Here is an 11,171-nt window from a genome sequence, read left to right as displayed (position 1 = left end):
AAGGAGGCATTATCTCACACTTAGCAGGTGCTCGATGTAGAGTCCATTTTTCAGGACAACATCTTAGTTAGTTAGGCAAGCTGAACTATGGGACAGTGGACTCCCCCTATTCTCCCGTTCAGTGCATTTGTCCTCACACTGATGCTAAATCATCCCCTCCCTCCCTTCCTTCTAATAGAGTCCTCCTTCCCTCAAGGGGCTCTCCTCTGATGGGGAGGTTATTGGAGCCAGCTGTTGGCTCTCAGACGCTGGGGTAGGGGGATGGGGGAGGTGTCTGAGGGGGGGTAGGGTGATGGGGGAGGCGCCTGTGGGGTCTGACATACGAGGGGATAACATGTTAGGTTTATCCCAGAAGAGAGAAATTTGTCCTGGTTTGATAGTCAGTGGGGTGTGAGCCAGGTGAGGTGAGGTGAGGCCAGGCCAGGCCAGGCCAGGGGAGGGGGGGGGGGGGGGTGGTGAGAGGTGATCCCTGTAAGGACAGCCCAGAGTGAAGAGAGGAGAAGGGGGCTCTGAGGCCCCCCTCATACTGAACCCCCCCCCCCCCCCTGAACCCCACAACCCCCACTCCCACTCCCCACCCCACCCTCCCCTCTCTATGTGCCTCAATCTTCCTGCTTAACCAATTGGTGTTTCTTTTTTACAGCGATTTGATCCTGCCCATGTTGTGCTGATGGTAAACTTAGTGGTAAATGTTATTTTTCCCCCGATTGAATTGTTTTTATTTTGTTTCTTTCTCCCATTTTTTTTAATTTTTATTTCATATGTTGTTTCCCGCCATCAGAGCACATAGGCTTTCAATTCTCTCTGTATTAGTATTCATTCTGCTGCTTGTATATTCTCATACATATACATTTAGAACATTCTCATTTTGTTTGTTTTCAGTTTTTTATTTCTTCTACCTTGTTGTTCACACTCTGTGAATTAGATGCACACTTTTCGTCCAGTCCTTTTTATTTTCCACTGGAATGGGTAATGCTGAAAGTATTGTCACTGTGTTTCGATATGGTGATAGTTTGGGACATATTCAACCGTTTTATGGATCACAGTTGTGATCATTCTGGGCCTGGATGCTGACTCCTCCCTCAGTGAGAAGGTCCAGAGGTGAACTCGTGTGCAGTGGCCTGTCTGGTGACTAGCCCTCCCCCTTGTGGTTATACAGCCTGACTGCACCCTATAAAGACACAGCGCACACAGACACGATCTTGGGTAGACTTCAAAATGGATATGCTCAGGTGTTGTTGTTTGATATCACTATTAGGGTAGTGTAGATTTTGCTCAAACTAGAGTGACCAGACGCAAACTAGAAATCCAACCAGCAGACAGACACTGCTGGGGGAGTCCAGCCTGGCCCTCGTTAGATGCCATTTGTACAACTGTGGCTTTTTAGATTTTATACTCTTATACCATTGGGCTGTGAATACACAGGAACACATCAGGGAGCTAGCAGATGTTATTAAAGAACAAAAACAAGATTTGGGTCTTTTTGCTACGGGCTAGGAATTAATGAGACTTACGTCTCCATTTCAGCTGCAGTGAGCCTCGGGTAAGAATAATGTCCTTTCTGAATCCATTAGTTGTGTAAGCTCAAGTACTGGTCATTGAAACATGACTGTTTAGCACATACATTAGTTCCTGTCCCTTAGAATAGTCCTTTGGGTAAGCATTGATACAGTCAAACTTGAATGTCAAGTAGAGAATTAGGCTAGCTGGATACATTAATGTGGTTCCTTCTCTGTAGTGAGGTAGCTATATGAATACATAAGGATAGTGTTGGTACAAACATTGGGAGCATTAATTCCCAGCCCAGTGGCTCACTACCCACTCCTAAAGTTCTACATAGACGCCCCTCATGCCCAAGGGTAAAAATTATCGGTAAATTGAACACAAATGTGTAAAAAAAGAAAAGAAAAACTGAAACCAAACGGAATTGCTAATTGGATTTTGAAAACATTGACTAGCAATAACTGGCTGACAAAAGCCACAGCTGCAGCAGACTAGAGTCCAAATTCTGTTTTGTGCTTTTTGTTTTGAGAACTGTCCGTCCGTCTGTTTGTCTGTCCTCGCCTTACCCCTTATCCCCTTACCCCTTATTCGTCAGGTAAGTATCCCCCCCCCTCCCCTGCACTGTCACCATGGCAACCCCTGCCCTGTGACGTCACTCTGCTGTAGTTCAGTGCTTGTGTCCTTTCTTCTTCCCTCTCTCTCTATCTGCTTCGTTTGGCTGATTATGAGTGGATTAAGCAATTACGTGTCAATCTCCAACGTAGTTTTGATTTGGATCTTTTCTGTTTCATTCTGTTTTTTGTTTGGATTTCATTTTTTTTTTTTGGTTTGTTGTTAATTTTTTCTAAAGTTAATTTCCTTCTGATCTAGCTCTTTTCACAGCTTACGTAACATGGCTTAAGTAGAAAGAGCCCTTTAGCCCGTGAGGAAATATGAGGCCGGGTCGGGGAAGTAGAGGCCAAAGCACTAATGGAACAACTAGAGGGGGGTTTGAGGGTCATGTGGGGTTTCAGGGAGGGCCGATGTGTTAGATAAGGGAAGGCCGTACTGTCCTCATGGTCTGCGTTGTCGCAGTGGTGCTCTGTAATCCGTGGCTGCTTCGCCACCCCCTCAGGCAGTATTGTCCTTGGTAAACTTAGTGTTGTGCTTCAACAGGACTGCAGCACTGTGAGGGAGAGAGAGAGAGAGATGGGAGGGGGGAGACGTGAGAGAGGAAGAGGCAGGAGCTACAGAGAGACTGCGTCAGATGGGCTGATGCTCTATCTCTTTCTCCAGTCCACTTTGCCCCTCTGTCTCTCCCCATGCCAAACCACCTCCTCCTGTTCCTCCAATAACCTAAAAGAATCACTGAACTACTGCCATGGCCGATCTTGACCCTAGGATCAGGGGGGGGGGGAGAGAGACGGTTTGATCAACTACAAAGAGGAGAAAGCCAGACAAAAGGGAATGTGCGCCAGAGTAGTTAAACGTTGCTCTGCCTGATAGCTGTGGTAAGCTGTGAGAATGGCTGGTGTTTGGTTCACTGTAGCTTTTCTGGTCTCTTTGCACTTCAAGGCAATATTCTCTAACCCCAGCACCCTGTGCTCTAAAAGCAGGCTGTCCCCGAGCTCTCCCCCCCCCTGCCTGTGTGTCTGGCCTCACCTCCCCCTCTCTCTGCCTCTCTCCCCCCCAGGACGCACCGACCCTGTGCCCATCGTCCTCAAATACGATGTCATGGGGATGGGACGTATGGAAATGGAGGTAGGAATCAGAATCAAAATCTGAATAGTGTTTAATAAGTAAGTGGTCCCAAACTAGGAATTTACTTTGGTGGGCAGGTGCATACGGTAAATATAATAAACAAGATAAAATGTAGAAAAACGGAACGACATAGACATGCCCAGTGGAAGGTTTTTAATCGTGATTGGATCTTAGTCTGACGGGGAAAGGAGAGGGTCTATTTCTTTGATCTAGCTGGGAGGTTTTCTAAGTGTCCACTGTGTGTACGTGTAGCTGGACTATGCCGAAGACGCAACAGAGAAGAGGAGAGTGCTGGAGGTGGAGAAGGAGGACACAGAAGAACTACGGCAGAAATACAAGGTAAGGCTGGACAGTCGGTCTTTCTTGACAAGTTTAAGTTCACCCGTCGGAACCCCTCCTCTCCTTTACCCTGTAAACACAATCTTCTTCTGTGGTTTGAGTGATTTCTCCTGCGCTCTGCCCTCCTCTCCCGGCTCCTCTCAGCTTTGTCCTTCTACACCTGTGACTCATGACCCCGTGTTGTTAACAATCTGCTGTCGTTCTTTGTGGATAGATGGGTAATCGGCCTTGGAGAATCACAGAGCCTCTCCTGTTCCACCTCCTCTTTCTCTCTCTCTCTCTCTCTCTCTCTCGCTCTCGCTCTCGCTCTCGCTCTCCCTCTCCCTCTCTCTCTCCCTCTCTCTTCCGCTCGAACTGCCTTCCACCGGAGAAAATTGAAGCCCTTCATCTAGGGAGTTGGTAGTCATTTTATGTTCCGCTGCTGGTGAACGAGGAGCCACGCCGAACCCTCACTCAGTGTGTGACAGGTTATGGTGGCACGGCTGGCACACTCCCAGGAGCAGGTTCACATGGATCACTCGCTAACACTGACACTTACTGTCACCGGGGCCCTCCTGCTGGTATGCGCCTGCCAAGGAGGGGATTTCAGCTCGTCGGGGAGACTGTATGGGTGAAGCCGTAACCCGTACGCAGCTCCTTTTCTCAGGAGACGCAATCTCCTGGAAACTAGGACACGAGGTTGAATGGGATCTGTGTTCCATATAGAATCTCAAGGTTAAGCCGTTTCAAGGCTAACAGCTAACGGGTTACAACAGCTTTGAAACCTGAATGGATGAAGAACATTTTGTCTTAATCGATCGTTTCGAGACACAAGCAGAGCATTTATTTCGGAGAGATAAAAAGCCGGCGAGTCACCAATGAAATGTTGTATCTGACATGTGACAGTCTCCCCCCTTCCTATGCCCGTCCACCAGGACCAGGTGGAGAAGGAGAAGGCCATTGCCAAGGCTCTGGAGGACCTGAGGGCCAACTTCTACTGTGAGCTCTGCGACAAACAGTACCAGAAGCACCAGGAGTTCGACAACCACATCAACTCGTACGATCACGCCCACAAGCAGGTGAGCCCGCGCCGCCACACGCCTGTCTCGTATCACGTGCAAACGGAACCCTCGCCGCTTCCGAGCGAGAGAGGGCTTGACGAGAGAAAGTCCTCGTTGCCTCTCCGCTCCCCCTGACCACAGAAAAGATCTCCTCCCATCCCTCCTCTGACGCCTCCCCTCCGTCCCTCCCTCCCCTGTGCTGTGCTGTGCTGCAGAGGCTGAAGGAGCTGAAACAGAGGGAGTTTGCGCGGAATGTCTCCTCCCGTTCAAGGAAAGGTGGGAAGAAACAGGAGAAGATGCTGCGCAGGCTGCATGAGCTGGCAGAGCAGAGGAAACAGCAGAACCGGTAAGGACCTACCCTCCCTCCACTGCCCTCTAGAGGCCAGAACCAAACCACAACGCTGTGCATGCATTACTTACCGATCAATTATTATTATTCACATACGTGCATACTTTTTTTTATAGACATTGGGTTTACAGGTAGTTTGTGTAGTCGTAGCACGTGTGTGTGTGCCAAACATCTCAGATTTCTTAACCTTATATAAAAACAAGTGTCAACTGAAGAGCTTTTGTATTTTTTGTAATATTTGTATTTTTATATTGTCATTTACGGCAACTTATATTTTATTGTATATTTAATTCTATTCTAATCCCACTTAGTACTGCTAGTTTATGTACCCTTAGTATAGATAGTCCACATATTTAAATTTTAGGTATATGTTTATTGTATGCACCTTCCTGCCAAAGCAAATTCCTTGTCTGTGCAAACTTTCATGGTGAATAAATCCCATTCTGATTCTGATTCTTTATAATAGAAACAAAGCAGAAAAAGTACACATGACGAAGTACACACACACACACACACAACCCGAATACACGGAACAAAACACACGACCTGGCAGGAACACAACGACACAGCCTTTACGCTTCTGTGTTGTGTTCCAGAACACCAGGAAGTGGACCCATGTTCAAACCCACCACGGTGGCAGTAGACGGGGAAAAGGCAGAGGACGGCAGCCCTGTGACCCCCGAGTGCCTGCCCCTGGCAGACCCCGCCCTGGAGGGCTCCTCCGGGGAGGACCGCAGGGAGGACCGCAGCGAGCAGACCTCCCCCAAACCAGCCCCCACCATCAGTTTCTCTCTGGGGAAGAGCAGCTCCTCGCCGACGCCGCCTGGAGCCCCCAAGGTCAGTGTGTCTTTCTCCTTCGCCAAGAAAGCCCCGGTGAAGCTGGAGACGGTCGCCGCTGTGTTCACCGACCCCGGGGAGGAGATACTGGAGGGGGAGGAGGGCCAGGAGGAGGGGGAGAAGGCGGGGGGACAGGACGAGACGTCGGGCTGCAGCACAGAGAGCTCCAAGGGGGGAGGGGGCAGTGTGACAGGGGCTGAGGAGGAGCAGCAACAACAACAACAACAACAACTACAACAACAGCAGCAGCAGCAGCAACAACAACAGCAACAGCAGCAGCAACAGCAGCAGGAGGAGGATGATGGGGCCTCCCTGGCCTCGACCCTCAACAAGCTGAAGATGATGATGAAGAAGGAGGAAGGCTACTCGGGGCAAGAGCCGGAGTACTACCACTACATCCCGCCCGCCCACTGCCGCGTCAAGCCCCACTTCCAGTTCCTGCTGTTCATGAAGGCCACCGACCAGTGTGAGATCAAGGTGGAGGAGGAGGAGGAGGAGGAAAGAGGAGAAGTGGAGGAGGAGGGGGATCAGGAGGAGAAAGAGGGGAAGCCCGAGGAGAACCCCGAGCAGAAACGGACAAAAGCAAACGACTGCAAAACCGAGACGGAGCCAGAGACGGCTGATCCGATGGAGGTGGCAGACCCTCCTCCCTCACCACCACCATCGTCTAAAGACAAGACGAAAGAGTCGTCCCCTAGCTCCGCTGAGCCCCATGCCCCAGCCGCCACCCCCAGCCCCACACCTACTCCCACCCTCACCCCGGCAGCAGTGCCAGACAGCAAGCCAGAGACACCAGAGGCGAACCTGGGTCCTAAAATCCCTTCAGGTCCCTTCTTTCCAGTCCTGAGCAAAGATGAGAGCACCACCCTGCAGTGGCCCTCAGAGCTGTTAGAGTTCACCCGCGCCCAGCCCTCTCTCTCCTACAGCTGCAACCCCCTCTACTTTGACTTCAAACTGTCCCGGAACAAAGGTGCCCGAGCCGGACAGGCTGCCAAGTCCACCAAGCCCCCAGGAGACGCTTCTGAGAAGGGGCCCAAAGCAGAGGCCCCTGCCCCGACCAGCGAAAGGCCGGAGTGCGTCGCCTCCACCACCGCCGGGCCCAGCACCAACCCGGAGCCGCCCTCCTTAAAGGAGGAGGGGGAGGCCCAGGAGGAGGGGGCCATTCAGAAGGGACAGTCCGGAGGCAAGGGAGAGAAGAAGAAGAAAAAGAAGAAGAAGAAGCATAAGAAGTCTGGGAAACACTCCAAGCGCAAAGAGAAGGACAAAGGCACCGTGGCGGAAGGGGAAGCGCCGGCCGACGCTCCCGGAGAGAAGACCAAAAAGAAGAAGAAACGCAAACGAAAGAAGAGCAAGAATAAAGTTTCGGGTCAGGAGGAGGAAGAGGCGGCGGCGGGTGAGAAGGAGAAGGAGAAGCAGGACGACAAAGGGGCCGGCCCCTCGGCTGCAGCGGCTGGAGCCACAGGGTCAGAGTCTGGGAAGAGGAAGAGACCTGCCAAGGAGGCCCATCCCAAGCCGGGCCCGGAGGAGGGCGGCTCGGGGAAAGCCTCTGACAGCAAGACCAACCCCTCAGAGGAGCACAACGGCACCAAGAGACAGAAGACGGACCCCAGCGCCCCGCCCAGCGCCTCCTGCTCCTCCTCAGCCAGGAAGAGCCCCGGTCCCGGCCGACCCCCCAGCAGCGAGAGCGAGGAGGACGGAGGCTCGGTCTTGAAGCGTTCGCGCCAACGCAGGTCCAGCCCCCGGGAGCAGCAACAGCAGCGGCGGCACCACAGCCACAGCGAGGACTCTGGCCGCTCCCGCAGCCACTCGTCCCGGAGGGGGGACCGGCGGGGCAGCAGCCGGCGGCACCAGCACCGAGGCCAGGCCTCCCGCAGCCAGTCCTACTCCAGCAGCTCGGAGCGCTCGTCAGGACGCAGCAGCGCCTACAGCCACCGCAGCCGCAGCTACTCGGACAGCTACAGCGACTTCAGCGACGGGGGCCGTCGCCGGCGACGCCGCCACTCGAAGCGCTCCTCGGACTCGGAGTACGAGCGCCGGGGGGGCCGGCGGCGCTCCCGGAGGCGGCACTCCTCCTCCTCGTCCTCGGAGGAAGACTCGCGCTCGCGCAGCCGCAGCCACGGCCGGCGGAAGAGGCGCCGCGAGCGCCGCAGGAGCAGCTCCCGCAGCTCCAGCAGCAGGAGCCGCAGCAGCAGCGCCCGCTCCTGGAGGCGCAGCTACAGCCGCAGCCGCAGCTCGGCAAGCCGCTCCTCCAGCTCCAAGGGCTCCCCTCAGCGCCGTGGGCCCGCCCGTCGCGCCGACAGCGACACCCGCCGGCGGGACTTCAACCGCTCGCGCATCTACCGCTCGCAGTCGCCCCGCTCGGCCGCGTCGCGAGCCCCCAACCGCAACAGCGTCTCCTCCAGCTCCCAGAGCCAGAGGGCAGGAGGCTCCCGTGGAGACGGAGAACACAGGAACTCCTTAATAGCCCGCCAGCTGTTGGACAAGGTCCAGTCCAGGAAAGGCTCCGATGATACCCCCTCTGGAAAGTCCGGCAAGGTCAAAGACCCCCCACAGGGCTACTTTGGGCCCAAACTACCCCCATTGCTGGGCAACAAGAGCATGTTGCCTTTGTTTGGTAAGCTCCAGGCAGGGAAGAGGCCTGCTATCATCCCCCTGACCAGACCAGATGACGGTGAGAAGTCAGGGGCAGGGAAAGGTTCTGAGGCCGGAGGAGAGGTGATCCTGGTGGAGCCCATTAGGGAGTTTCCTCCTCCGCCACCCCCACCCCCTCCACCAATTCAGAAGGTAGAGGAGACCATACAGAATACCATAGTCCAGGAAGAGATTCTCCACCCCACTCCCGAATCCCAGTTACTTCATGAGGCCAGGCCTCTGTTTGAGCAGGAGCCCTCCATGATGATGGCTCCGTACCAGGGTGATCCAGGACAGGACCCCTCCCAGAACCCCATGATGGACTCCCTCATGGCTGACATGCAGCAGCCTCCCATGCACGCCTACCCTGGCTACCCCCCACCCAGCCTGGAGGACGAGGACATGGGCATGGAGGCTGAGGAGGACAGCCTGGCTCCCCTGGAGAGCCAGCCCATCACCTTCACCCCGGAGGAGATGGAGAAGTACGGCAAGCTGCAGCAGGCCGCCCAGCAGCACATCCAGCAGCAGCTCCTAGCCAAGCAGGTCAAGACCTTCCCCTCGGCCGCAGCTGCCGCCGCCGCCGCAGCGGCCGCAGCCGCCAACATGGCCCCCGCGCCGCCTCCCCCGACCCTGCAGCAGATCCACATCCAGCAGCCCTCCGTGTCCGCAGCCTCGGCCACCTCCATCACCACAGTGCAGCACGCCATCCTGCAGCACCACGCTGCCACAGCAGCGGCCATGGGCATCCACCCGCACCCCTCCCACCACCCTCACCACCCGCAGCTGGCCCAGGTTCACCATATCCCCCAGCACCACCTCACCCCCATCTCCCTGTCTCACCTGGGCCACTCGCTAGGACACTCGCTACAACACTCGCTAGGACACTCGCTACAACACGCCGGCCTCATCCCTGCCCACCACACAGCCTTCCTCTCCGGCCAGCCCATACACATCATCCCTGCCTCAGCACTTCACCACACCCCGTTAGCCCTCCACCACGTCCCACACGGCCTCTACCCCACCCTGTTCGCCCCCCGGCACAGCAACGCTGCTGCCGCCGCCGCTCTCCAGCTCCACCCCCTCCTCCACCCCATCTTCTCAGGGCAAGACCTCCAGCACCCTCCCAACCATGGCACCTGAGGAGAAGCCCTGTGGGGGGGAGAGGAGCACAGTGTGTCCACATCAGCCTGCCAAGAGGGGGGTTAGACCAAAACGGACCTGGTATGAAGGTCTGAACTGGGCAGAGGAAGCAGTGAGAAGGGAAAAGGAGTTCCACCATTGTGCAGACAGTGGTGAGGAGAGAGTTAGCCAACATCGAATTGGCCTTTAGCACACCACTGGCCACTATGAGGGCTTGTCTGTGCAGAAGTTTATCACACTGATTTCTTTAGGCTGTGAAGTTAAGGGACTTTTTCTATGGAGCCCATGGCTGACCTTGTGCCCTGGGGTTTTTGGACAGGGTGGAGGTAGGGGGGGGGGCTCAAATCCTGGCTGTGTATGCAAACTAGGCTACATCTGTTTGCTTTGAGTGAGAAGCCAGGAAAAGAAACCACTTGAGTATTTTTTTTTTCTCAGTTTGTCTTGAATATGATTGTTGCTGTCCATGTTCTTCTTAGATTTCACACAGCCAAAGAGACTTTGGTGGCTGAAGCCATAAGTAGACTGGTAAAAAAAGAAGGGTGGATTAGGAGGGGCCCTCCTATACTGGGGGAGTCGCCTGACTTTGTTATGGAACCCTGTAGATCCATCACCCAAATTCTATTGTAACTTGTTTCCAGTTTAGTTTTCACATGACTACTTGCTCTCTGTAGGAACCTAATACCGCATATTGTACATAGATCAGTGAGTAACGTGAAGTATCCCGTTAATATGATGTCCATATGAGGGGTGTTCTTTATTCCTGACTCATGAATTCTAATTCACATTGGAAGTGGAGGAAGCCTTGGGGTCAAACTCCCAGTGGTAGTGATCTATCTAAATGACTTGCACTGAAATCTGTACATCAAGATGCTGCTTTCGCATCATGTAACAATTGTATGATTGTAGTATACCGCAATAATTGTTTTTGGTTTTTTTGGGGTTTGTTTTTAAATTATTTCCAAAACTCTCCTCAAAAGGAGTTTTTCCCCCTTGTGTACTTTTTGCTTACTGTAAATAATAAAATTGCCGTAGTTAAAACCAATAACATTCTAAAGTCGTAGCTTTTGTTTGTAGCTACCGTTTCAAAAACAAACATGCAGATAGACCATGTAAAACCTTTGAACGAAGGCTGACAAGCGCATGTGTTTTATCAAGGCTATTTCTGAACTTCTGTATAGGAAGGGCTGGGTTCTGGGGAGCAGGGTGGAAGTGGTGGCCTGTACAATGGCAGCAATGTTATGTCTTTTTTAACCTTATTATGCATCTGCAAATAAAGTTTTGAGTTCATAACTGTCAGTCTTTATTTTCTTCTGGCCCTTGTGTGGTAGAGGCCATATAGGTTGTTCCACATGAAGAAAAACAATGCCATGCCTATCGACCTTCCAAATGAAGTCACTGGATGGTGCCAGAGTTCCATGTGTGTTCCACAGCTAAATGTAGATTAGCGGTTTCTTTGTGAGAAAGTTTGAAGGTGGGGGGAGTCTACCCAACATCCATGCTCAGTCAGGACAAGGCCAGAGTCTGGACTGAGCCCTAGACTCGGTCTCAAGTGCCTCAGCTTTAGAAAGCTTCCACTAATTCTATTTGGAATG

At 53.3% G+C, this 11,171-nt stretch overlaps 1 protein-coding gene across 3 annotated transcripts; it reads left to right on the top strand.

Moving 5' to 3' along the window:
- The first annotated feature begins 390 nt into the window (after positions 1-390).
- Positions 391-10,869, top strand: gpatch8 (G patch domain containing 8). Of its 3 annotated transcripts, none has more exons than XM_062447304.1 (6): positions 391-685; positions 3,176-3,243; positions 3,496-3,582; positions 4,497-4,640; positions 4,838-4,968; positions 5,568-10,869. In XM_062447304.1, exons 2-6 carry the CDS (start codon positions 3,217-3,219, stop codon positions 9,577-9,579), a joined length of 4,401 nt encoding a protein of 1,466 aa, XP_062303288.1. In that variant the 5' UTR covers positions 391-685; positions 3,176-3,216; the 3' UTR covers positions 9,580-10,869. The 3 variants fall into 3 exon arrangements, with proteins under 3 accessions (XP_062303288.1, XP_062303280.1, XP_062303272.1); XM_062447296.1 differs by having other exon boundaries at positions 391-3,243; positions 5,568-6,242; positions 6,312-10,869; XM_062447288.1 differs by having other exon boundaries at positions 391-3,243.
- Positions 10,870-11,171: the final 302 nt, after the last annotated feature.

This window comes from Osmerus eperlanus, chromosome 2 (genome assembly GCF_963692335.1).
Source record: "Osmerus eperlanus chromosome 2, fOsmEpe2.1, whole genome shotgun sequence".
In the NCBI taxonomy this organism is placed as follows: Eukaryota; Metazoa; Chordata; class Actinopteri; order Osmeriformes; family Osmeridae; genus Osmerus; species Osmerus eperlanus.
This window is presented reverse-complemented; position numbering and strand designations above follow the sequence as displayed.

Coding starts and splice junctions, on each gene's coding strand:
- gpatch8 (XM_062447288.1), top strand. CDS start 3,007: ATGGCTGGTGTTTGGTTCACTGTAGCTTTTCTGGTCTCTTTGCACTTC. Junction 4,641..4,837: donor ACGATCACGCCCACAAGCAG/GTGAGCCCGCGC, acceptor GCTGTGCTGCAG/AGGCTGAAGGAGCTGAAACA. Junction 4,969..5,567: donor CAGAGGAAACAGCAGAACCG/GTAAGGACCTAC, acceptor GTTGTGTTCCAG/AACACCAGGAAGTGGACCCA.